This window comes from Coptis chinensis, chromosome 1 (genome assembly GCF_015680905.1).
Source record: "Coptis chinensis isolate HL-2020 chromosome 1, ASM1568090v1, whole genome shotgun sequence".
Taxonomy (NCBI): domain Eukaryota; kingdom Viridiplantae; phylum Streptophyta; class Magnoliopsida; order Ranunculales; family Ranunculaceae; genus Coptis; species Coptis chinensis.
In genome coordinates this window covers 7,917,653-7,945,426 of record NC_141456.1, presented here as the reverse complement: position 1 = coordinate 7,945,426, position 27,774 = coordinate 7,917,653, and the positions used below count along the sequence as shown (strand labels likewise).

The following is a 27,774-nucleotide window of genomic DNA, read 5'->3' as shown; positions in this document are numbered from 1 at the left end:
CCAAGATCAAGCTAGTTCTCCACAAATATTCTTTTAGTTTGATGTTATTTACCCATTATTTCATGGATTTCTGCATGTAAGCTAGATTTTTAAACCAAAATACCTTAAAATAAAATGAAGTGGATGCAATTTAAGTTGCTGAATTTTTAGTTTATAGAAGCAGGGGTAATCCCTTGCTGGAGTGAATCTAATTAAACATACAGTTAAACATATTTAAAAAGATAGAATATGGCCTAATAACCTTTTTCAGTTGTTTTTTTTCCCCATTTTGGTTCCTAAATATGTTAATTTTTAATTTTTATTTTTTTTGCTAGGTGCTTAATATGTTAGATAATGAAATGAGGAAACTGGAACACTCACCGACTCCAACTCCAAGCCCAATAGTACAGCCTATTCCAGTTACTACCAATACCACTCTAAAGATTTTGAGTTATAACGTTTGCTCGCGAGAAGACGTGGAGATTCGGAAGAGGATGGAAGCAATTGGTGAACTAATTCAACTTCATTCTCCACACTTCCTTTGCTTCCAGGTTTTGCCTATTTTTAATTCTACAAAGTTAGTTATTGCACAATTACATAATTCATTGTCACATCTTATAACCAAGATTTGTAGTTAAATACAAAATTTACGACATTAGTACAACTTCTGTAGTAGACCCAAATTAAAAATAAACGTGGCATAGTTTGGATGTGGATTCATCAGATTGTGCAGGTGGACCTTTTGATGCTTACACTAATGGTTATAGACTTATAGCTGAACTTGTCAAAATGCATGCAGGAAATCACCCCAAATATATATAAGATTTTTCAGCAATCAAGTTGGTGGGGAGATTATTGCAGTTCCATGTCAGAAGAGGAGGCCAGCAAGAGACAATATTTTTGCATCTTGGTGATGTTTCTATTATCTTTAATTTATTTTCTTTGTTCATCTATCAGTAGATATTGAATCCTGACTTGAACTATGCTCTTGCTGTTAAACAGCCAATCTAAAAGCCAAAAAAAATGTTTGAAACAACCCCATTGTAAGGCGGTTAGATTACAAAGTGAATAAATACACATGTATAAAGATTGATGTTGATATTTTTTATTGCGCAAGTGATTGATGTAAACATGCTTCTAATCACTGTCTTAAATCGATGGCTTGCAGTTGAGTAAATTTCGTCCAGTCAAAGTCATTACTGCACCCCTCCGCAATTCCTTGGTGAGCAGAGAACTTTCTGTGACTGAGACTAAAGTCGGGAGCAACAAATCACTAGTGGTTGCTACTAGCCATCTCAAGAGCCGGCGTGCTGACCCCAATGACCCTAATAGCCAAAATAAATTATTCAGTAGGGTGCGTTTGCTTCAGGCCAAAGAGGCACTTACCATTCTCCAAAAGTATTCGAATGCATATGATGTCATATTCTGCGGTGACATGAACTGGAATGAGGTGGAGGATGGTGAATTCCCCCTCCCTGATGGATGGGTTGATGCGTGGACTGAACTGAAGGGTGAAGAAGAAGGGAACACTTTCGATACCGAGTCGAATGAAATGCTGAAGGATCATCCATACATCATCAGAATGCGGTTGGATCGAATTCTATGCAATTTGAAGGGTTTCAGATTGGTTAACATTAAAATTATTGGGAAGGATTGCATCCCAGGTGTTTTTTATAGTAGGAATAAGAAGATTAATCTACCTGTCCTGCCCAGTGACCACTATGGACTACTCTTAACAATCCGCACCTAGCAACAATTATTCTGAGTTTGAATGCTTGATGTATTCATACTTAGAACTGGGTGTAACAAGTTTGGTGTGTCTATGACTTGGGCTATTCAGGTAGTTTTTCCACATATAATGCCAACTTCTCTTTGGGTAAGAACAGTGTTCGTGTAACGAGATGTTTATCCAAAAGATACGCCTTGCTTATTGATCAAATCAACAATATACATAAGTACCATGTTTGGTGTTCACAACTTCACGTAACAAGGTTTGAAATCATGACTCGAGTTTGGTGCTGCCAATAGATCTATATATACTCTCTACTTATTCCACTTGAGAGTAAATTAAACACTTCACCAAAAAAAGAGAGTAAATTAAACACTATGGTCTTAAGTCAAGCTGAATTGCAACAATGTACTATTGGATGTTTGAAAGTAGATAGCCTCATTTAATGGTTTCCATGGACAGACAGACAGACTCATGTATTGAACCAAAGTCAAGACATCTGGTCAACTCAGATTTTCAAAAATGAAGGGATGCAGTGGAAATTATCGTAGACTACGTACACACCAATTATAAGGTCTTAAAAATGGCGTATGGCAATGTGCTACGTACATGATAAGGTAAAGTTTCGAATCTAGTCTCTAACTCTCTGTTCATGAACCAAATATAAAGGTTGTTGGTAAACTTTATAGGAAAAAGAATCTATAAATCTCACTTGAGTGAAGTGAGAGTACTAGGACTTTGACTGATCACTAGCTGTTTGTGTGGTGGTTAATTGGCTTTGTTAGGGTTACAATATGGGTGCAGCAGAGAGTAGGCAGGGGGGAGGAATTGATCAAGATCATGATGATCAGGAGAAAAAAAGAGGAGAATCATCCACAGGTTCTGGTGCAGGAACTGCTCTTGCAAGTGCAGCAGTATGGACTGCCCTACTTGGCGTTGCAGGGGTGTATCACAATATGGATGGAATGATTCTGTTGTTACCGTTGAGTATGGTGATCGTAATCGTGATTGTGATCAGGATCATCTGGCTAAAGTGCCTATTACCAATTAATTCCAAGATTTGTCTGGTAAGAATATATAGTGAGAAATCAAATATAATTCTGATCATTGTTTGTTATGCTTGGTGGTACTGGTATATCTCTACTTGATTATTATTTATTTATTTAGTTTCAAGGAAGCCCCGAGATTGAACTTCTTTTTCCCGTGGTTTGATGCCGATATGCCATGTTGGATGCATTTTCATTTATTTTAATTTCATTTATTTTTCTTGACATATTGATCATGAAGCTGGACCACCCAAGATCAAGCTAGTTCTCCACAAATATTCTTTTAGTTTGATGGTTATTTACCCATTACTTCATGGATTTCTGTATGTAAACTAGATTTTTAATCCAAAATACCTTATAATAAAATGAATTGGATGCAATTTAAGTGGCTGAATTTTTAGTTTATAGAAGCAGGGGTAATCCCATACTGGCGTGAATCTAATTAAAGATACAGTTAAACATATTTAAAAAGTTAGAAGATGGCCGAATAACCTTTTTCAGTTGGGATTTTTGCATTTTGGTCCTACTATTAATAACGAAATTAGAGTTTAGTTCATAATTAATCGTTTATTGAACTTTAGTCCCAAATTGACAGCGGCAGTTAGTTGACTTTGAGTTGATTGTGAATTTGGCAAATGGCCCAAAGTGGATATATGCTAGCATTTTCCAAAATGGCAATAGTACCTTGAGTATGTCTTTCACGTGATTGTTTTTTTATTTAATTTAGATCATCAAATGAAAAAGGCCAAATCCCAAGATCCATCCAACAAGCACAATAAACTAGTCATTGGTACTTGTGTTCTTATTTCACCTATATAAAATGGTCATCTTATACATCTTGTCTTCAAACTTGTCAACCAACAAGTAAAGTACCCATTCATCCTGTCGAAATACTCAAAACTGAGATGGGTGGATCTTCAGTTGCAGTTTTCTCTCCATCAAAAGTAAGTTTTGAAATCTTATTTCTATCCATTAATGGTGGATCTGAAGGACCAAACACTAAATATACATATAACAGGTAGGACAAAAGGCTAATTATATAAAACACAATTAGGACTATTCACTGATATGTTGTTATGTTTTACAGGTCTGTCAGTTTTGCAAAGAAGAAGGGCATTATGCTTCAGAATGCCCTTACATTGGTCTTCACTGCCCAAATGCACCTTGTTGGGGCTTTATGCGTGTGGCTATAGAGTATAATGAAATGGGTACACTAGAAAACAAGTATCTGAAGTGCTCAGTGAACTATTGTAGGGCTGTGCAGGAGATATACACCAACAAAGAGGTGATTGTTTCAGTCTGTCAACTGTGCAAGGAACAATTTCCTCTCTGCAAGGAGTGTCACCTATGTGATCAATGTCATTTACCTAACACTTGTGCAAATGTGTGTGAGTGAGTAAGACGGGATCAGTTTCCTATTGTAATCAGTAGTGTTCCCTAATCAATACTACTCTACATGAATAAATATGAACTTTCTTCCATTTAACACATCAATAAATCACCAAAATGTATTTCTTCATTCATTCAGCAAGTCAGAGCAATGAAACACCAATGAAATGCTACAAAATCTACAAAGCATCATAACTAACCTACATCATCTCAAAACAAACCAAACAAAGTACCATAACCGAGTTTAATATACATAGTATCATAACCAACATAAGAGGACACCAAAAAGTACTGCAGTCATTGTCTACAAATACAATGCAAGTGATCATAAGTACTGAGGCTGGGATTGAGTCAAATACACACTGACAACAGGGGTAAGAGTTTATGGTCTTGGTGTGGAGGGTGTTTATGCATCTTCATCAATCCCAATCCACCAGCCTAATCCTCTACCATTGCGTTTACCACCTCTCTTGCCACCTCTAGCACCACCATTTCCTTCAACTTCATTCTCCTGCACATTCCCAACTTCAAAATTATTTTGTTGTTGGTCCAAATTAACATTACCAGTTTCTCCTTCATTCTCATGCACATTCCTACCACCTCTAGCTCTACCTCTAGCACCACCTCTCCTGCCACCTCTAGTTCCACCTCTAGCACCACTATTCCCTTCACCTTCATTCTCTTGCACATTGTCAACTTCAAAATTATTTTGTTGGTCCACATTGTGCACCCTACCACCCCTTGTACCACCTCTAGGTGCCCTAGGTATATCATTAACATTAGGATTTTGATGTTCTTATTCTTCTTGTTGTTGCACATGTTCACCTTCAGCCTCCACATTTTCACCTCCAGCCTCTACCCCACTTTCAACTTCATTGCAGTTAGTTGTCTTTTGTTTCTTTCTATTATTTTCATTCTTACCATGAGGACATGTCCTACTATTGTGCCCTGTCTCCTTATATTTTATACATTTCCTTCTTGCTTGTTGCTCTCTCTTCATTATCACCTCTTATCCTTTGTTTTCTAGGTCTTCCAGCCTTCCTTTCAATGGTTAGAGGTAGAGCCTCATCACCAGGCATAACCTGTAAGTCAAAATCCTGTAAATATATAACTATAATATACTAAATAACAAGTAAACTTAGTAAAACATTCTACCTTGCCCCATTCATCCTCATTGTCAGAGGGAAATATCCAACCAACATAAGTTGCCCTAAATGTATTGACATGGTAATAAGGACTGCAGTACCTGCATATCCCCCAAGTCATCAGTATGCAACTTTATTATAAGTTAAATTGACAAATACAAAACTTAAATGAGACTAACTTGGCCCAACTTTCTTTGGAAGGTCTGAATTGTTTTATAACTATTAACACATGGTACCCCAGTCATTTGCCAAACTATGCAGGTGCATTTTTGCTTAACCAAGTCAATTATAAACTTCTTATCAATCACTCTTGATGTTAATGGCACAATATGAAGTAGGTGACACACCATGGGTCTTGTACCTAGTGGACTTCGTCTCAAGCTTTTTAATGATGAGGACAATAGCTTGAATCAAATCATTATAATCCATCTCTCCTTCTATCATGCAATAGCCCCATCACTGCTAAACTGTACTTGTCTATAAAATTAATGAGGGGTTTATCCTTAATCTTTAGAATCTATAAGTTAAATGGCTCACCAAAATTGTTGGTTATAGCATTACATTTTGTTGTGTAGTCAAAATACGATCTAGTCCAAGTACTTTTGGCTTCTCTTTCCAACCACGCCTTTGCATCAGGTTCATCCTCCTCCAACTGATCCATAAACATTTCATGTTCCACTAGTTTATATGACTTTGCTGCACCCCAACTCAAACTTTCCAAGTAGTCACCCTTAAAAGTTTGTATGAAATTCTTATACATATGTCTAAAACAAAACCTAAGCATTGAAAGTACACAAAAGTTAATACTTGTCATGTAATTTAGCAGTTTAAGAACAATGTAAAACATAAAAACACATAAAAATATACTTGTGATTAGACTTAGGAAAGTTTACATGAACAACTTCTATAAGTCATTTATGCCTGTCTGAGATAAATGTAAGCTTCTCTGCATGTTTGTTCACATGTTGTCACACCCCGAATTTCGATAAAACAGATAATATAAATGATATCCGACTCCTCGATATCCGAGATGTGACAACAACCTCAAAACCCAATCTATATCATAACCCTAATGAATAATAACACACGCGGAAAACTAAACAATAAAATACTCAAAACAATCACTCATCATTATGGAAACTTGTGGTCAAAAGTAAGTTACAAACTTCTTCACTTAAGAATTCGGAAAAAAAAATACATTAAACATATGTCCCCAACAAATTCCACTACATCTCTGAGGAAAAATGAAACGACATTTTATTAAAAATAAATGCTAACATCAATCACGAGCAGCACGCCCCCTTCTCGAACATCAGCTAACCCTGTCCAGGTTGATCGACTATGTTCATATAAGAACACACCCGATTAGCAAACATGCAAATCAGGTCAACATTATAAATAATGCTGGTATGAGTAGCCTTAGTAAAACCATTTAGATATACATAATATTTCATTCTTTACATGGCAGGTAGTTCCTCCACCGAGGCGCCTTAGCTTAAGGTAGTTAGTTCCTTCATAAAGGCACCTTAGCTTCTAACTAAGAGTAAATAACTTATGGCAGCCTAGTACTTACCTTTGTGCATGCTCTATCGCAGAGTGGGTCCTCTCTGCAAGAATAATTAGTTTAACCCACTCTCCTGCAAGCAATTTGTAATAATCATAGCAAAAAATGAAACTTAACTTGAAAGTCTTAAATCAATAACCACACCTGAGGAAAATATTATGGCAGTAACCTTTATCAAGTGTCCCTAGTAACACGTCGTCTTTATGTTTTATCTAGTTTTTCTAGCTACCACAATCGTTACCCAACGCCGAACATGTACATCCGCATGCCTCCCCTTACATAATGAACCACTCCGTGCGTAACTACCCTGAGCGAGATGCCGCACAACAGGTAACCTTCACACGAAAGCCATTATATAAGTAATGCCACTATTCGGCATAAAAGTCATGCGCGTCTCGTTCTAAAGTTTTGCGAACGAGATAATCAAGCCACTATTCACTCGCCCGGAAGGGCCATTCAGATTTCTTGAAGCGCCCGAAGGGCCAATCAAATTACTGCGCACACGGGGCAAATGACATGAGTTGTGGTAGCTAGGTTCTAGGATTTTCGTTACGTAATTTATTCAAATGTATATATCTATGCATCTTAAAATTTCCCTCTCTTCACGTGTCAATATTCACACAAGATCAACGTCAAATCTATATTAGATACTGACAAACAAGTTTCTGAAAGTGTCACCAACATCCTATCATCGGATTGGTCCATAAAATTCAATCTATAACATTTTGGAAAAAGTCAACAGTCAACGGGTCAACAATCAACCCAACAGTCAATGGTCCTAACCAGTGGTCATCCCAACCGGTCCTTACCCAAACCCATATTTAAAAAGAGTTCAAACCCTGGTCCTAATCGTCTAGGCTAAACTGGCCTGGTTCAATAACTTAAGCCTTAACCCGGCCCATAAACTAATCTGGCCCAACTTGAAATTATCTAAACTCAACAGATATAAGAATAGTAAGAATACTATCCGATCCACTTAGCCTTCTAAGGACCAGCCCACACAAACCTTTTTAAACCGGCCCAAACCAAAAACTGATATGGTCCGGCCCAACTAATTAGTCCCAAGTCTAAAAAAATTACACAGCGACAGGGAGCACTAGATTGCTTTCACGGTCATCCCCTTCGCAGCAACAGCCGCTAGCTTCCAACCACCCCCAAAAATCCTTCACACACCACCCACAAATAACTCAGCGAAATTTGTGTGGGTGAAAAACCCCACAACTTTACTTCACTAAGCGACCCCAAATTTTCAGTTTTCGCAATCCTTCTCAAATCACAGATCCGACCGCCGTTAATGTTCTTGGAGCTTTCAACCCACGCTCAAACTCCCCACTACCACCATTCATCAAACCACCAACCCACAATACAAAATAGCAGTTCAAAAAAAAAAAACAACAACACCACCACAGTATCACAGTATTACCATTCAACCATTTACAGGACAGAGGTTTGGGGCTCGCGCCTCCCTTAATAACCACCTAAGAGTTTTTTTGATAGTCCTATAATCTAACAAGTTTTAAACACTAACAATAAGAATAATTGTTGAAGAGAAAAGAGAAGAAAATGAAAAATGAACGAAACATGGTTCTACAGTAAAGTTGTCTGTGTCTATATACGAGAAAATGAAGAATGAACTACTCACCTCCTGTGTTATCGGGAAAAAGAAATATCGAATACGACAACGCGAGAACCAATCCCAACTAGCTCGCAAAATCCGCCGTTCTTCTTCGTTTTTGCTTGAGTGTGCTGTTTGTGTTTTTGAGAAAAACCTCCTTTCTTCGTAGACACCATATATTTAGCTCAACTTCCTATTTTACTAAATATTCTTATATCAAAACTATGGAATGTTATTTTCTATTAAAAGTACTATATCTATTAAGTTCCTTATGTTACTATCTTGTTTCCTTCTGATTTAAAACTTTCCGAAAATTAAAGATAATCTATACCCAACATTCAAAATTCAAATAATAGTTTCCTATCTTAACATTATTCGAAATTACTATTTGGTATTCCCTCCTTTCTCTTTCTATCAAAAGTCAAACCCACATATTAGCACGTTGACCAGAAAAATACAATCAAATACAGACATACTAAATATTGTTACGAAAAATAATGTAAATAGAAAATAGGGGTCTTACACATGTGCTCTCAGATTGAGTAAAAACTTATTCCATGTGAACTTATCTTCACCTTTACATATGTAGATAGCAAGGGGAAAGAGCCTATTCATTGCATCTAGACCAATTGCACTCAGCACACAACCTCCATACTTGCCTTTAAGAAATGCACCATCCAGACCAATGATAGGTCTACATCCATTAAAATCCATTCAATGATGTCTTATAGGCCAAAAACAATCCAACAAACTCACCTATTTCCCCATGTCTGTACCACTTTGCAATTGATCCTTCATTCCTTTTCAGTATTTTTGTTTTTAGTATAGATATCTTAGTGTAACTCTCTTCATAGTTTCCATTAATCCTTTCTAGCATTCTAGACTTTGCTATACAAGCAGTCCAATATGAAATATCAACCCCAAACTCATAGAGCACTTATGCCATGAAGTCCTTTGGTGACAAATTTGGATGAACTCTCACATATTCTTCTAAATTATCAACTACCCAAGGGGTCTTGGCTTGATCATACTTGTTACTCCCATTAGCCTCACAAGTGTGAGTAGGTACAAACTGAAAGTATGCTTACCTAACAAACCACAAAACACCCTTCACCTGCATTCAAAATCCTTACATCTTAACCCCAGTCTCTGTTTGTCATTTTTGATATGGTGATAAGTAAACTTTTGATCAATGGCCAAATCCTTCATGAATTACCTACATTCCTTATATGTCTTCCACTCTATCCCAGCAACTAATTACATACCAACCACTATACTCCTTTGGCCCTCATTTCTCTCATTGTCTTCAGCTTCATATTGGTTCTTAGCCAATTTAACAAAAAACCTAACTTCATCATCACCATCATCATCTTCAGAATCAGCCAAGTTAGGATCCACATCATTACTATTGTCACTATCATCATTAGGGATAAATTCTCCATCTTCAGAGTCAGATGATTCAGCACTTACATAACCATTCTGGATGACCACATAAGGGCCAAATATATCCCCAACTTCAAGCACCCTATCAGCTTCATCATCCTCACTAACTCCAATATCAAATTCCTCAACTTCATTGTCAAATAAATCTTCAAAAGCCATGCCACTCTAAAAAATCTCTTCAACCTGAGTACTCACAGGATCCACATTATCAGACTGAACCCTAATTTCACTAATAGGCTCTTCAACCTCAACTTCACTAACATGCTCAACCCTAACCTTTGTGGCTGGAGTACAAAATTGAAGTTTTTTTGTTGCTTTGATAGTGGTGGGAGGTGATTCATATAAATGAATAACAGGGTTAAGTCTAGGGGATTTTCTCAGCTTAAAACTGATATTTGGTAGTACTGGAGAAAGAGCGTTTAATCTAGGGGATTTCTTCACTTCATTGTGAGTGATAACTGATTTTGGAGTGGTAACAACAGTGGTTGCTGAGTTTAGAGTAGATAGGGAAGGGGGAAAAGGTAAAGTGGGATTTTATGTGGCTCATTAGTTAATGGATTCAAATGGATTGGGTTTTATGCATGTGGAGGCTTGGTGATGTCAACATTAATTATGGACACAAATAAGTGGTACTTCTTATCTCTCTCTTAGCCTTGATTAGATCCCACATTGACAACATTTTTCCATCAGACTTGAATGAACACAAGTTCCCTCTACTGATGTATTTAACACATGAAATAAGTGCATCCCCAACATGTTTCATAATCTCCTTAATCATATATAAGTAACACATCTCATCACCATCTATAACTGACTGACTTTGTGTGCCACCTCTAAAGTTAGAATACTTTATTTTCCCAGGTAAAAGTTTGGCCTAAAAGCTATTGTAGTGCAAAATGAAGTCCCTCTCACCCCTCAGAGAACCCATGTAACTGATATATACATATTGATCACATGAGTTATAACTTCTTTAAGTGACACATCATCACCATGTTGATCAACATATGCTCTAGTAAACTGAAGTTTTAGTATAAGTGGTAAGTTCAAAGATATTGATGAGGTTCACCATAGATTGTTTGGAAGATGGATTGGTGGGAGTTGTGAAGAAGACAAGATAGTATTATTAGCTTTAGGACTTGTTTTTTTTATGGCTCTACTTGTATTGAATGAACAACTTAAATTAAACAAATTGATTGATGAAAGAAAAAACTTTGAGTGAAGATTGAAACATAAACTTGGAAGGAAAAACTTTAATTGAATAATTGAAACACAAACTTGAAAGATAAAAGGTGAATTGAAGAACAAAAAGTAAAACAAAACTTAAATGTAAATGACTTGAAAATAAATCATATACTACTCCTACGACACTAGAATAAGTCTAGGTGTATTATCTCATCCTAATTTTAGGTTCTTATACCCCTACTTTTACAAAAGACTGATATGCTGCCCTCTCCCTCTACAATTAAGACACCTCACCATGTTTGCTTTATGTTTTTCCTTTTGTTTTTTTCTCTCTTCTTGACCAAGCTAGGTTTTGAGCAAGTCTTCTTTTGTATCAAGGCCATTCATCTCTAGTCTTCTTAGTTAAGGACATGACTTTCAATTTTCTTGTGTAGAGGCATTGACCTTTGACCTTTGACTTTGATTTTGATTTTTTTCAGCATTTTTTTATAGTAACTTTGAGTCTTCATAATAAGCGTTAATAAGGCTCATTTTGGTGCTAAGATGCAGTTTTTATGATAAGTGGTTTGAAATGTTCTCTGAAACAGGCAATAAAAACTATAAGTTATCTTTTCATTATGCGTAAAAAATGTTGTAATACAGTAATGTAAGAGTAATAAAATGCACATTTGAGAGCTGAACTAACAAGATGACTTGCTAGGTTGATTTTTTCTTTCATTTTTTGACAGATGAACATCCATACACTCTCTAAAGGAGGTAGAGAGCCTTCGAATGTTTTTGGGAGATGTTTTACATTAGCACCCGCCATGTTTCTCACAAATCAAAATAACAAGTGGGAGAGAATTAAAAACTCTTCACTTCTTCCTTAAGGAACTAGTGGAATCTCAAATTAAAGTTTACCACTTTTGACTCATCAGTTAATTTGCCTTACAAAAAGAGAGAAAAAAGAAAAATAGGAACTTCAAAAACAAAGGTAGGGCACATCCGCACATCAAAGGCTTCAAAAACAAAGGTGGGCTGGCTTTTGGTCTACTGTAAAATCCCAAGCCTGTTATGGATTTAAATACGTATACTCGTACTAATCCAACGCAATTTCATATTGTTTTGATATAGGGTTGCGATTCAGGTAGTTTTGTCAACTTCTCTTTTGGTAAGAACAGTGTTCATGTGCAATCATATTTTAGTTTTAAGGAAATTTTGTTCAACATATACTAAAATCATGAAACTCAAAATTTCGGTGAATTCTTATCGTCTTAAAAAAAAATTATTTTGTAACGGGGACGTTTATCCAAAAGATACTCCTTATTGATCAAATAAACAATATACATTATCCAAAAGATACTCCTTATAAGTACTGTAAAGGTGTGATATGATATTCCCTTACAAACAGTCTCTGGGGACTGGTATGAATGGATAGGTGAGACCGAGTTCGGCTTTTGGGCGAAGCGCCTACGTATCTTGCTTTCGGAAATTTTGGGCTCGAGTAGAATCAGTCTGGCGTAGTTCATAGGATTGGTATTTATAGAGACGGAGTGTATCCTCACCCTCCGTGTAGAGGATATCACCGGCGTGGGTGTGTGGATCATGGGGCGTGTGAGAAATATCTACATAGGTCTTGCTGTGATGATGAGGAGTGATCGAGCAAGTAGCTGCGGGCCGTGTCGATGGCCCGCCGGTCGGGATTAGTGCAAGTACTCCGTCAGTCATGATTGCTTATGGATAGGGAGTATGTGTCACTGCCTGATGTAGTTCGCGTGATGATGCGATCTGTCTTGTGGCGCGTTGTTGGCTCGTGGATGCGACCTGATATCACAGGTCGGTGCCTTAGTTCCACTATGCTAAGCGCGTGCTGTATAGAGAATATCACTCCCCTACACAGCCCCCTCTTAGTAGGTTGTGAAAACGACCTGGCGAGAGAAACGATTAACGTGGCGTACTATGTGATAGTTGGGGATCGGCCACGATCAGTGTAGAACGACTAGTGCTAACCGCGTGAGTTGGTTAGTGTGATCGTCGTGTGGCGAAAGACGCGACGTGGCGAGGATCTGGCGATTGCAGCAAAGGAGCGTGGCGCCCGTTTTTCGGGATGTGAAAAGACAAAGGCGATTACTTGGAAGTCGTGGGGGCTAGGACTCGGTGTAATCATAATGCCTTGGAAATTGGGAGGCGGTTGTTCAAAAATCTTACTTGCTTGGTGAGGCTTCATTTGGCTCGCCGTTTGGTAGAGAACTTCATTAAGCGCATCAACCCTCGGGTTAGTTTTCGCCATTTTGAACCCGTTTCCCTTGTTTAGTGTTAAGCTTACGTGCTAGAGTAGTTAGGGTGCTCTGTTAGATACCGGTAGCTAGGTTTGTTAAGTTTAGAGGAGAAGAATGTCGGTTCGATGACACTCGTTCGGACGAAGTCGCGTGAAGTTTCCTTGGTTGGGAAGAGGAGGAGGAGACGGATGAATCGGTTGGTAAATGGGTGAGTGAGGAAGATAGGGATGAGGTCGAAATTGTGTGAGTGAAGAAGGCGATGCTCGATCCATACGTGGTTCTTGGCGTTGGCCGAGGGGGCGGTGAGAGGTCGGCCGGCGAGCTACCGCCCTAGGGCTGTGGATAAAACGCCTTGAGGCGTTTCCATATCGAGGAAAAGATATGGTATAACCGTAGAAGATGCGGAGATCCACGAGGCGACCGGCGTCTGGTCTTTAGCGATAAATGCGTCCCCTACCGGGGTGATCGTCTGTGAGGGGCGCGAGGGCGCACATGGCGATACCGCACCGAAGTTGGTTTGTCAATTTTGAACGGCTGTGGCAAAGCGCTGTCGCGGTTCGTGGGTAACACTGGCGGTTGTTAAAGGTGTTCGACTGTTGAGCGCCGGTGGTGAATACCGGTCGAAGTCGGCCGATATTATTGAGCACTTCACTTTGAGGCGATCTAGGGCATACAATTTTAGCTTGCAAACCCGAGCTACTCATCGCCCGTTACGGATGGAGTGAATAGCGAGTCTTGGGATAAAAGACCGTTCTGCTAGTCGGTAACTCTTTCGCGGCGGGTTCGGTTGATGAAAAGCGTGTGATTTCACTGGTGGGTACCCGATCGCTTTCTTAGGTTTTTATTGATATCGATTGATTTTATCTTGTCGAACATTTGGTGTTTTGTCTTTTTATACGGATACCGACACCACAATGACGAACGAACAAGCGATGTCGAGAGATTTTTTCGGTGACTTCGGGACGAAAATCGCCAAGTAAAGTTGGAGAAGTCGCCGAATTCTTTAAAGGGCGTGGAGGACTGTTGTTGGAAGAAGAAGCTCGAGAAAAGTAGGGCTCGTGGTAAGGGGGCGTCAAAGCACGTGTTATGGGAAGCGTGGAAGTGATTTGGTGACCGGGGAGGATAGAAACCGGGGGCCGTCTTGGGGTGAAGCGACCCACCGAAGTCTTTGGGGCCTCGGTCAGGTCGGGCATGGGTGGGAGGATGCTCCTTCGGCGTTGAGGGCGTTCCTTCCGATGTTCGATCTACCGACTGCTAAGGCTGCGAGGGTGGCCCGGATCGCCTGAGGTGGTGAGGTGCGAATGGGTGGGAGGGCGACTCGCGGAGAGTCGAGCCGATGCGACTTCAGCGTTCTAGGCGAGGATGCAGCGGAGGTTGCCCGAGGAGGTCATTCGACCCGGGTGGTTGGAGATGCCTCGGGCAAGATGAAGGGAAGGTTGGCTCGAGGAAGGCGGTAAGGAAGCCGTCCGGTCTTGGCAAGGGCGGAGCCGGGCGCAACGATGTATGTTGATGAAATGGCTTGGGAAGAAGCGGCTGTGAAGAGGTCGGTTGCAGCTACAAGTCCGCACCCATAGCCGCTTGCTTGCTAGAAGGGATGACACTTGATGGTGGTGGGGAAAGACCTTGACTCCAAAGGAACTAGAGTCGAATGTGAAGCGGTGGATAAAGGCGATTTGCACGGTAAGTGGAAGTGTTATTGCGATTGTGTTATCCCTTATTGTACTGCTTTATTGCTTATCGTTTGTTTTGCGGTAATATGCGAAGCTGCGGATGGTTTGCGAATTATCGTAAAGCCCGAAGACAAGCTGCCTTGTTCTTTGAGATGGAGAAGTCGGAGGTTGAGGCCTTGAGGCTTGAGGTCTCCGATCTCGAGGCGATATCTCAATCGGAGAAGGTGGAGCTGGAAACGGCGGAAGGCGCATGACTAGTTACACTTGTCTCACGGAAGGGCGTCGGCTGTGAGCGAAGGCGGGGGAATGAGGCATGAGGTCGATGATCGAAGAAAGAACATTCTTTGCTAATCGCTCGCTGCCGTTGTAAAAGCTCTGCAATGGAGGCGGCGCGCCTATCTTGCCATCCGTCTTTGAAATAGAGGCTGGGCGAGGTATGGCGACTGCCGAGGAGCCATCTCGAGGGACTGCAATAGATCGGCAAGTCGACTTCATTTCGAGGTCGGTCGTCTTTGGATTCTGCGGTCGTTCTTGCTCCTGCTGGTGAGGTGGTTGCGGATCAACCTCCCGTCGTTGGCGGTCTGGGAGGGACGCTAACTGAAGCAGTATTGGCGTCTTCTGGTGATCCGAACTGTTCCCAAGTCTTTGGGCGTCCCTACGGTTGAAGGCTTTGAAGATGTTGTTTGAAAGTTGAAATACGGTTTTTGCGTTTGTAAAGCGGCCTGCGGCCTAAAACAATAAATTTCATTTTCGGGGGTTACAGGCGATTCGTCTTTTCTTTATACGTGCTTATAATCTTGATGTTTTTAAATTGGATTTTTCAGGTAGACCAGCCATTTCGGCTTATCTGGCGACTTGGTGGAATTTGGTCTTCAGTTTGCTAACTGTTTTATATTAATGCCATGTTGTTATCCGTTGTTTTCTTCCTTGCGTCTTGTATATACGTTTGATTTGTATGCCCCGCAGGTGGTCGACTTGTATCAATCTTGAAGCTGTGTTTTGCGTGAGGTCGGTGTTAAGCGTCCTACGGTTACTTTCGATATTGAATACGGAGCGTCTGTGAGCAATGGTCACTTCCATTTTCCGGTCGTGCCAGCGCGTGTGCGGAGATGAAACGGTTCGCGAAATATGAAATGATGTTACCCGGTTGGATTGGCGTTTGGCGTCTCGATGCCTTAATGAGCTGCCTCGGGAAGAGGCGTTTCTTTTGCATAAATAGAAGCTGTTCGGGAGGCGATGGCATTTGGGCTTCTATTCTTCTTTGTCTTCACTCATTTGAGCGTGTTTGCTTTTGGTGGTCATCTCACCGGGTATGGTGGTTCTGTTTCTCTTTTGATCATTGTAAAGGTGTTATCTCTTCCTCATTGCCTCTGTTTTGCTCTTTGTGCTTTAGCCACATTCATATGGCTCGTTATTACGCTTTTGGTGTGGGAGTGGGGCGGTGGCGAGAGAGCTCTCCTCTGGCGATGGAGGAGATGGAATTTCATCCACATGTGCCGCGGCGACCGTGGCAAGAGGAAGGCAAGTAACAGCGGGGTCCAAAAGCTAAAGCGGCCCGGAGGTCAGGCGAATTCTGGAGGTGTGGTGATCGAAGTCCCCACCGAGGGGGGGCCTCCCTCCGGGTCGCCCGAGCGGATGGGCGACTGGAGCGGGGGCCACGTCGCTAGTGGGAGTTCGCCCTCCGCGTTTGGGGCGTGGGGGCGAAGTTCTTCTACGTCGGGAGGTCGGGGAAGAAGCGTCTTTGTGAAGCGTTCGATTGCGGCTTCCACTCTGCGCTATAGCGGCGGAGTCTTCGAGGGGTATTATTGTCTTTGGGCCGGGGACAAAGGCTGAGGTCGAGGGCGGCGACATGGATCGCTCTTGGGACCATGGACATGGCGAAATTTGTCACGGTGAGTCTGTTGTTTGTTAGTTTCTCGGTCGTTCTTTTCGATTGATTTTTATTGCTCTTTCATTACTTGCGGTTTCTTCTTTGGTTATGATAATAAGTTGAAGAGCGTTATTACAGCGCTTCGCATCGATGTTGATGCCAAGTCGGTGGGATGTCTGCGAGCTTTCGGTGGCCCGATAATAAAAGGTTTGGAAGCTATGTCGGCCAAATGTCGTCTTTCATTCGATGAAAATGAAAAACTTGCTGCGTCTGTTGTTGATCTGCAAATGGAGATCCGCGGAGGTGACCGAAAGTCTGTGAAAGCAATGCGGAAGGTTGCTTTCGTAAAGGCTCGAAGCAGCGTATACCACTGCCTGTAGTGAATGCGCAAAAAGGCTGGGACGCGAAATATTGTCGGTGAAGAAGGGGGTGGTGCTCAAGAGGTCGGTATGCGTGTTGCTCTGCGGTACCGGACATGTTCCCTCAACCAAAGACCGTTCACGAGGATAAACATGTGGTCGCTCCGTGATGCTGATTCTGTCTATTGGTGAGGATATGTTTTTTGTTTTGTTTGATCTGACCGCGCGTTTTCTTTGCCCCTATGAGGGTTAAACATTAGAGCTGCGTTTTCGGGTTTACCCGACCAGCTCGCTTCTATTGACTTGGAGAACTGGTTTCCACGAAAGTGGCAGTTCGTTCCATTTGGTATTTTGTAACTCGGTAACCGACCTGGATTTTCTGGGTAGACCCAGCAGGTCGGTGCTCTGGAGATGATTTCACTAGGTCCGATATGTGTGCTTGTTTTGGTTAACACTTGACTAATCTTTGTATATGTTTTTGGTCCGACTTGTTCATGGCTTTGATTATCGTATGCGCCTTTTGCGAAATGTATTCTTGCTACATGTTATCTTTGCTATGATAATGTATGGGAACACGCCATGTAAAGCGTTTGATCCGTTTGATCTTTTAGGGCCAGCGGGGCTTTTGCAAGTTCGTGGGCTCACGGTGTTCACCGGGGCGTTCTTTCTTTGATTAACCTTAGGAGGATCGGTCCTTGTCTAGTGAGGATGAAAAAGAGGCTCTAAGGCGTTCTCACTTAGTTGATTCGAAAAGTGTATGCCCCCAACTTAGCGAGACTTCGGGCGTTGAGTCTGTAAGCTCGAGGCGTCTTGCGGCGTATGGTAGCGTTTAGCCCCCCGAGGGCGTTACGCTCTGGCGTTCGCTTAGTTGAGTCGAAAGTATATGCCCCCAACTTAGCGAGACTTCGGAGGCGTTGACTGTAAGCTCCCCGAGGCGTCTGGCGGCGTATGGCGTGTTTAGCCCCCGAGGCGTTACGCTCTGAAGGCGTTCACCGCTTAGTTGATCCTAGAAGTATAGGTCCTCAACTTAGCGAGACTTCGTTGAGGGCGTTGAGCTGTAAAGCTCGAAGGCGTCTAGCGCGGCGTATGGTTTAGCGTGTTTAGCCCGAGACTTCGGCGTCGTTGAGCGCTCTGAGGCGTTCACCGGCTTAGTTGAGTCTAGAAGTATAGGTCCTCAACTTAGCGAGACTTCGAGGCGTTGAGCTGTAAGCTCGAAGGCGTCTGGGCGTATGGTGGCGTGTTTATACGAGGCGTCCCGCTCTGAAGCGTTTCGCTTAGTTGAGTCGAAAAGTATATGCCCCAACTTAGCGAGACTTCGAGAAAGCGTTGAGCACTGTAAGCTCTGAGGCGTCCTGGCGTATGGCGTATTTAGCCCCCCGAGCGTTACGCTCTTGAGAGGCGTTCACCGCTTAGTTGATCCTAGAAGTATAGGTCCTCAACTTAGCGAGACTTCGAGAAGCGTTGAGCACTGTAAGCTCACGAGGCGTCTTGTGCGTATGGCGTGTTTAGCCCCGAGGCGTTACGTAGGAGGCGTGGTTTGGAGATGTGAGTAGGTCCGCCATTTATGATACCATCTTGACTTTCTTTCATTTGAACTTTGTTGTGCACGGGAGCGGGGAATTACAATGCGTAATACAACTATTGGAAAAATTGCTTTAACAAGTATGTGTTCCATGGTGGTGGCGGCATCTTTCCTTCTTGGGTTTTAATCAATACTGGCCGTTATAGCGACCGTTCCGCGATGTAAGGGCCTTCCCATGTTGGTGCTAGCTTAGCATCATCTTGAGTTTTCTTCAACACGAGATCGCTGGTTGAAAAGATCGTGGATGTACTCGTTTGTTGTAAGATCTCTTGAGGACTGTTGGTAGAAATTTTGCTACTCGGACGGTCGCTAGGTCGCGCCGTTCCTCGAGGAGGTCGATCTCGAGCTAGAACTGAGTCATTAAGGCTGTTTCGACAAGTTCAGATCGGGTTGTCGTCATTGTCATTTCGGTGGGTATGGCGGCTACGTGCCATAGCATAGGAGAATGGTGACTTCGCCCGGTGCTTGAAGCGGTAGTCGCGATGAGCCCGTAGTATGTTCTCGGTGATTTGGGCGGGCGGCTTTTGTTCTTTTCAATTTTCTTTTCAAATTCTCGAATGGCCTTATTGGCGGCCTCTGCTTGTCCATTGCTTTGAAGCGTCTTGTGGTGTAGAGAATGCATGAGCGATCTTCCATTTGGCGAAACTCTTTGTTGTTTTGCCCTTGGGCTGGGAGCCATTATCCATCACCGGTGTATGTGGTAGGCCAAAACGGGTGATGAGATGAGTCCAAATGAAATTTCGACATGTGATTCTTTGGCGTGTTAACGGAATTGCTTCAACCCACTTAGTGAAGTAGTGCATTTGCAGCTAGGACAAAGCGGAAGCCGGTGCTCTTACGGGGATGAATGGTCCCATAATGTCCATGCCCCACATGTGGAGCGCCAAGGACTCGCCAATGTTAATCGATTTCATTTGGTTGCATGATGTTGTGACCAAATGTTTGGCATTTGATACATTTGAGGACATACGCTTTAGCATCGATCTGCATACGAGGCCAGAAGTACCCTTGGGAGATCGCTTTGTGGGCTAGTGACCGACCTCCGGCATGGTTGCCGCATTCTCCTTCGTGAATTTCAGCAAAAATTAGCTGGCCTTGCTCTGGGCTGATACATCTCAGATGAGGTCCGCCTGCGGATTTGCGGAATAATTTGTCGTTCACCAAACAATAGCTACGTGCTTGGTGTGGAACCTTCTTGGCCTTAATTGCTCCTGCGGGAGTGTGCGGCTGGATATCTTGTATAATAGGCTGCATCCATGAGTGACTCGTCTGATCTTCAGAGAGTGGGACCAGGTCGCTAATTGTCAAGACTTGGTCCGCTTGGTAAGTCGATCGACTCGCCGATAATCGGTTGTCGAGGGACCACGGTTCGATGTCCGGGTAGCTAGATATGCCAAGCTATCTGCGTGGCGGTTCGTCCACGCAAAAAATGAATAATATCGACGCTCGCTAAATGGCGGAAGCAAATTGTTAACAACTTTGAAGGTATTTAGAGAGGTTACCTTATTTGGTAGTGTACTCTTTTTTTGCAACTGGCGAGCGACCGATTCGCGAGTCACTAAAGATTTGGATCTCCTTTACTCCCGAATTTGGATCGCAGCATCATTCCCATTATTAGTGCCGTGACTCGCCGTTGTTTGGCGTTGCGAAGTCTATCCGAACTGCCTTCTCTACCATAGCTCCCTCGGGGAGACTAAGGCGATTCCCATACCTTTGCCTCGGGGTTCTTTGGAACCATCGGCGTAGAGGACCAATTTGTTTTGCGTGCTCCTTTCTTGGGTGCGACCTGTTTTCGACCTCGATTAGAGATTCGATCAAGCTGGGAAATCTGCTAGGAAGTCGCAGCGACGACCCTTCCGTGATATCGCGGCGGATGAAGTCCATATGGTGTTAAGCCGACTCTTACGCCCATATTGCCATCCCGGTAGTCTTGTTGTCTTTGTGAAGAATCCTCTTCAAAGGGAGATCGCTCGGCACTTTGATTGGATGAGCACGGAAATCTGATCGAATTTTCTTGCCGAGTATAACAAAGCAAGGACCGCTCTTTCTATATAAGAGTAGTTCTTCTCGGCTGGAGTGAGTGTCTTGCTTGTGAAGTAGATCGGCCTTTCGAATTGTGTTCGATCCTTGAACGGGGACCCGGCCCGATGGCGAAATCGGATACCGCCGGATAGAGCCCCGAGTTTCTCCGTCGGTTGGTTTCAGCGAGGGCGGAGGTGTTGTGGAGGTACTCTTTGAGGGTGGCGAATGCTTGGTGGCATTGATCGTTCCATGAGAATTGCTCGCGCCTTTCTTGAGTATTTGTAAGAATGGTCGGCACAATGTCGATGCTCGGATATGAATCGGTTGAGTCGGTGACCATACGACAACTTTTGTATCTGTTTCTTTGTTTGAGGGTCGGGCATGTCGATGAGCGCCGAATTTGGTCTGGATTTAGCCGATACCTCGTTCGCGAGACACGGTATCGAAATTTTCGGAGGGCGCACCAAAAAGACACTTCTCGGGTTCGGTTTCATTCCGGTTCGTCAGTAGTGCGGAGAGGCGGCTTGCTTTCGAGGTGGGTGAGGTGGTCGGTGCTTTTTGCTTTTGACAACCATATCGTCAATGTAGACCTCCATGGTATCACCTAACATGTCTGGAACATGTTAGTTACTAGTCCCGTGATAGGTCGCTCAGCGTTCTTTAGTCGAATGGGAGAACGTTGTAACGATAAGTTCCTTGTTCGGTGATGAATGATGTCTTCTCGATCTTCTTCAGACTAGTGGTATCGATTGTACCCACTATCTGGCGTCCATGAATGATAGCGGCTTCGTGCCCACAAGTCCGGTCGACTAGTCGTCGATTCTTGGTAGGGGAAATGTTCTTTGGAGTTTCTTGATTGGCGTTGGTGAAGTCGACGACAAAACAATAATTTGTGCCATTCTTTTTCGGGACTGCCACTATGTTGGCGATCCACTCTGGGTAGTCGACCTTGCGGATGAAACCGACTTGTTTGAGCTTATCTACCTCGTCGTTGATTGCTTTTTGAAAGCGTAGTGACAATCGTCTAGGACGTTGTCGAAGTGGTTTGGCACCAGGGTTGACGTTTAACCGGTGGCATGCGACACTAGGGTCTATACCAGGCACATCAATATACGACCAAGCGAACACATCTTTATTCATGGACAGAAACTTTACAAGTTGAGCCTTAAGTGTGGGGTCGAGGTTGGCTCCCACATAGACGAGTTTAGGGTCGTCTTCGGTTCCCAGGTTCACTTGCTGCTTGTCTTGAGTCGGTGCTTGGCTCTGCGGCGTTGGCAGCTCACGGAGGATTGTTCTTTGTAAAGTCGTGCTAGTCTTGGTTGGTTGGGTATGTAGTCGTCCGGAGGGCTGGGGCGTCCTCTGTGGTTACGACAACAGGGTCGGGCGGATTCTTTGTTGGCGTGACAACGGGGGAGCGATTCCACCTTTCTTCTTCCGGTTGGAGGAGGCGGTGGTGGTGTCCGCGAGACTTTGCTTGTTAAGTGATGCTTTCGATGGGGCGACCTCCATGATTCGTCTTTGTTAGTGCTTCTTTGCTTTGGTAGTGGTCGAGATCGGGGCTGGCGAGTGGAAACTCTTGTTGGATCCCCGCCGTTACGTTTTTTGTCTTTCGCTCTCACCTCGACCACTAAATCTTTAGCCATTGTATAACTTGTGGGTTCAGTAGGCGATGGTGATGGGAGGTTCGTGACCTTGCTTGCTCGCGATGATCTGGGTTACAATGATGGGCCTCGGTGATTGCTTGAAGTTCCATCATTCCCCGGGCGGAAAGCGGATGACGATGTAGCGTGGAAGGTACGGCCTGCATTTGATGTATCAACGTCGTCCTAGAATTGCGTTGTAGGGCGACTTGGTATCGAGACGCCTAAAAGCGTGTTGAAAGGCGACTTTGTCTTCCGGGATCCCACCGAGACCCGGGAGGATGATATCTCCTATTGGGTCGGCTCACGGAGCGTTGAATCGAAGAGGGGTGCAATGGGGTCTATGAAGACCGACTTTGGTAAGTTCATCTCTTGGATTGTGTGGTAGAACAGAATATCGCCAAGAGCTGCCGAGTCGATCGAACTTCGCCAGCCGGTCCGATCATCGATTTTGGCGTGGACCACGAGAGCATCGTTATGTGGGGAGGCGGACCTTGTTGAGGTCGACCTCGAGAAGGTGATGTCTCTGTTCATACGAATTGCGTGGGCCGCATTTCGTGAGGAGAAATTGTATACTTCATGGAGGGCACCTCTGGCGCCTTCTTTTCCGTGAACTTGAGGCGGAATCATCTTGGATGGTGATCGTGTGGATGGTTCTCGTCTTGGTCGCGACCTCTCGATGGTTGGCGATCGATAAACGCGTTCTCTGGGCGCCCCGGTATGAGAGGCGGCTTTGAGGCCTCGATGGCTCCGCCGTGGTGGGGACACCGTGTTGGCGGGCCATCGGCTTGTGGCGCAGTCGCCGTCGGGTATACTAATGTATCTTGCTTGATGTGGCGGCCGACCGGATCTTGTAAGTAATGCTTGAGCCCCAAAGATCACGTCGGTCTCATTGGCAATTGGCGGTGGAAAGCCTTGATAGGAACGGTGCAGGCGTCTGGCGGTTGTCTTATCTGCAGTTACGTAGAATCGACGCAGCGATCTTTTCTAGTATGTGGCGGGAGATCGGTGGCGTGGCGAATTCCGATCATTTCTTGGTTTGGGTCGGGAGGGTTGCCCTTGTTGTCGGGTCGTTTCACGGAGGTCTTTGCTTCGCCGTAAACCTCTCCCTCTTCGCTGCTTCTTCTTCTTCTTTTTCTGCTTTAGCAAAGCCTCTTGCAGCTTGATGTACTTATCCACTTGGCGCCGCATACCGCCAACGTTTCGGTTGGTCTTTCAAGAGCGACTGGTTAGGTCGGTTTTACGTGTCGCGGCGGCGGTTGTGAAAGCCACTGCGGCGAATGATTCCTTGAGGCCGCTTTCCATGTCCAAGAGTTACGTTTTGAACCGGCTAAGAAGAAGCTGTGGGTTTCCTCCCGCCTGCAGTGAGTTGGAAGAGTGAATTGAGGTCACCCCTCTTTGCGTGCATTTATTATGCGATCGAAACTGCGAGCAGGTCGGTAAAAGTTTGTTGAAGCTTCTTATGGAGTCCGGTTCGAGGGAGAAAAACCAATCGAGTGGGCGTCCTTCAAAGCTTCTTTGGAAAGAGCCTGCATCGTAGATGGTCGAACTCGGTATTTGTATAAGCGCAAGGCTTTGAGCATATCGTGCTATATCTTTGGCTTGGGCATGTACGACCGTCATACGATGGAAGCGTGGTTGGACAAAGTCCGGAGGTGAGACCTTGTGAAGGACTTCGGCAATTGAATGGAAGGCGATAGGTTTTCGGCATTTTCGCACTATTTGAGTGGAATCTTTCTTGACCGCATTCTTGTCGAGCCTTTGATTTAGCTCGGTGATTTGTTGGTCGACGTTGATAACGTCGTTGATGCCGACTAGTGGGCTTTGTGTATCTACTTGTGCCGCGTAAGGTGGCGTTTTCTTGCCCGAGTTGTGCAATTTGTTCGTTCATGGTAAGCCGGCCGGCCAAAGAGTTGAATTGAGCCGAGGCTTGCCATGCCGTGGGCTTGAGAATCTTTACGGTTTGGTTTTGCTAATGATTAGTGTGAAAGTGGTTTGGTTTCTCAAGTAATGTCGAGACCACGGCGCGCCAATGTAAAGGTGTGATATGATATTCCTTACAAAGCAAAATCTCGGGGATTTGGTATGAATGGATAGGTGAGACCGAAGTTCGAAAACTGGGCGCCCTCATTATCTTGCTCGGGGAAATTTTGGGCTCGAGTAGAATCAGTCTGGCGTAGTTCATAGGAGTGGTATTTATAGAGATTCGAGTGTATCCTCACCCTCCGCGTGTAGAGGATATCACCAACGTGGGGTGTGGATCATGGGGCGTGTGAGAAATATCTACATAGGTTGGCTGTGATGATGAGGAGTGATAGTCGAGCAAGTAGCTGCGGCCGTGCGATGATGGCTGGCCGATCGGGATTAGTGCAAGTACTCCGTCGGTCATGATTGCTTATGGATAGGGAGTATGTATCGCCCGATGTAGTTCGTGATGATGCGATCTGTCTTGTGGCGCGTTGTTGGCTCGTGGATGCGACCTGATATCACAGGTCGGTGCCTTAGTTCCACTATGCTAAGCGCGTGCTGTATAGAGAATATCACTCCCCTACAAGTACCATGTTTGGTGTTTACAACTTCACGTAACCCAGGGTATCACATAAGGTCTTTAAAATGGCGTATGCAGTGCTACGTACACGTACATGATGATAAAGTAAAGTTTAGAATCCATTTCTATATATATATATATGTAAAGTATGAACCTTATAAATAAATTAAGTATGAACCAACTATAAAGGTTGTTGCATAATTGCATTGGTGAACTTTGTAGGAAAAAAATCTATAAATTCCCACTTGAGTGGAGCTAGACAGCCAGTGAGTGAAAGTACTAGCTAGGTACTATTGATCACTGATCACAGCTTGTGTGGTGGTTAATTGGCTTTTGTTGGTGTTACAATATGGGTGCAGCAGAGAGTAGGCAAGGGAGAGGAATTGATCAAGATCATGATGATCAGGAGAAAAAGAAAGGAGAATCATCCACGGGTTCTGGTTCAGGAACTGCTCTTGCTGTGGGTGCAGCAGTAGGAACTGCCTTACTTGCCGTTGCATGGGGTGTATCACGATATAGATCGAATGATTCTGATGATCGTGATCAAGTGCCTATTACCAATTATTTCCAAGATTTGCCTGGTAAGAATGTATAGTGAGAAATCAAATTGTGATCATTGTTTGTTATGCTTGGTGGTATATCTCTACTTGATTATTATTTATTTAGTTTTAAAGAGGTCCCAAGAATGAGCTTCTGGTTCCCGTGGTTTGATGCCGATGCATTTTCATTTATTTTTATTTTTATTGACATATTCATGAACCTGGGGTGTTGGACGCCTGGACCACCCAATATCAAGCTAGTTTTCCACAAAAATATATATATACAGCCCAGCTCCTAATTTTGGTGGGGGCAGCCCGCCGCCTTTCTCGCTGCGACCTTCCCCTGATCCTATTCCAATTACTACCAATACCACTCTAAAGATTTTGAGTTATAACGTTTGGTCGCGAGAAGACGTGGAGATTCAGAAGAGGATGAAAGCAATTGGTGAACTAGTTCAGCTTCACTCTCCACACTTCATTTGCTTCCAGGTTTTTCTTATTTTCTTATTCTACAATGTTAGTGGTTGCACAATTACATAATTCATGGACACATCTCAGAAACAAGATTTGTGGTTAGCATACAAAATTTACCACATTATTACAGCTTCTGCAGTAGACTCAAATTATTAAGGGTAAGTAAACGTGGCAATGTTGTTAGGATGTTGATTCATCAGATTGTGAACCTTTTGATGCATTCTAATTAATTATTCCTGAATTTGTCAAAATGCATGCAGGAAATCACCCCAAATATATATAAGATTTTTCAGCGATCAAGTTGGTGGGAAGATTATTATTGTTCCATGACAGAAGAGGAGGCCAGCAAGAAACAATATTTTTGCATCTTGGTGATGTTTCTATTATATTCAATTTGTTTAGTTTATTCATCTTCCTGTAGATATTGGATCCTGTACGTATGGAATTTGAATTATGCTCTTGATGTTAAATAGGAAAGCTTAAAAAAAAAGGTTTGAAACAAATCCAGTATAAGGCAGTTAAATTACAAAGTGAACTTGATGATCGAATAAGTAGGCACGTACAGAGATTAGTGTTGATATCATTATTGCTAAAGAGTAGAGTTCTGATTGGTATAAACGTGCTTCTAATCACTGTCTTAAATCGATTGCTTGCAGTTGAGTACATTTCGTCCAGTCGATGTCATTAGTGCACCCCTCGGCAACTCCAAATTGGGGAGAGAACTTTCTGTGACTGAGACTAAAGTCGGGAGCAACAAATCACTGGTGGTTGCTACGAGCCATCTCAAGAGCAGTTGCGCTGATCCCAATGACCCTAATAGCCAATATCATCAATTCAAAAGGGAGCGTTTGCTTCAGGCCAAAGAGGCACTTACCATTCTCCAAAAGTATTTGAATGTCATATTCTGCGGTGACATGAGCTGGAATGAGAAGAAGGATGGTGAGTTCCCCCTCCCTGATGGATGGGTAGATGCGTGGACTAAACTGAAGGGTGAAGAAAAAGGTTACACTTTTGATACCAAGTCGAATGAAATGCTGAATGGTAATTATCCACACTTCAGAATGCGGTCGGATCGAATTCTATGCAATTTGAAGGGCTTCAGACTGGATAACATTGAGATTATTGGGAAGGACCGCATCCCAGACCTTTCTTATCAAAGGAATAAGAAGATGCTCCCAGTCCTGCCCAGTGACCACTATGGACTACTCTTAACAATCTGCACCTAGTAAAAATTATGAGTTTGAATGTTTGATGTGTTCATATAGAACTGGTGTACCCCGTTTGGTGTGTCTATGACTTGAAGCTATTTTAGATTAATTGTTACTAGTCCTGTGTGACTGCAGCACCTATCTGCCTATCTTTGTCCTGTAAAGGCTTGTTTGAGTCTTGTAAAAGCTTAAATGATATGAGGAGTGGTATGTTATCAAATCTTGAGTTTTCATGGAATCGCTAGTGCAAGGTAATAACCATGGCCCTTTTATCGGCCAAATGATCATCTTATTAGAGTATGAATGTGTGCTATCTTTCAACTCATACAAGAAGATTACAAGTTCTGAACCGGTAATTGACTAAAACTATCAGTCTATCACTTCATCCAAGTCAACTCTGTTGTGGAAGCTTGCTAATGAACTCACACTAATCACTAGAGGTTTTTTGTAACAATGAATCCAAATTCATGAGTTCCAGGATGTATGCTAGTTCCAAAACCAGAAAATTAAAG

At 43.1% G+C, this 27,774-nt stretch overlaps 1 protein-coding gene across 3 annotated transcripts in view; it reads left to right on the top strand.

Annotated features, from left to right (window-relative positions):
* The window catches only part of LOC147521837 (uncharacterized), a 28,462-nt gene extending 980 nt beyond the window's left edge, over positions 1 to 27,482 (top strand). Inside the window, exons 2-6 of one of the 3 annotated variants that reach the window (XR_015210952.1) lie at positions 315 to 530; positions 779 to 889; positions 1,148 to 2,325; positions 2,494 to 2,775; positions 3,842 to 4,235. Coding sequence is in view for 2 of the 3 variants with exons in the window: in XM_086588825.1 (XP_086444951.1) it covers positions 315 to 530; positions 779 to 889; positions 26,711 to 27,280 (897 nt within the window). In the remaining variant the exon portion in view is untranslated. Of the gene's footprint in view, positions 1 to 314; positions 531 to 778; positions 890 to 1,147; positions 2,326 to 2,493; positions 2,776 to 3,611; positions 3,699 to 3,841; positions 4,236 to 26,710 lie in introns of those variants that run through there. The other 2 variants (XM_086588835.1, XM_086588825.1) reach the window with 2 other exon arrangements.
* Positions 27,483 to 27,774: the final 292 nt, after the last annotated feature.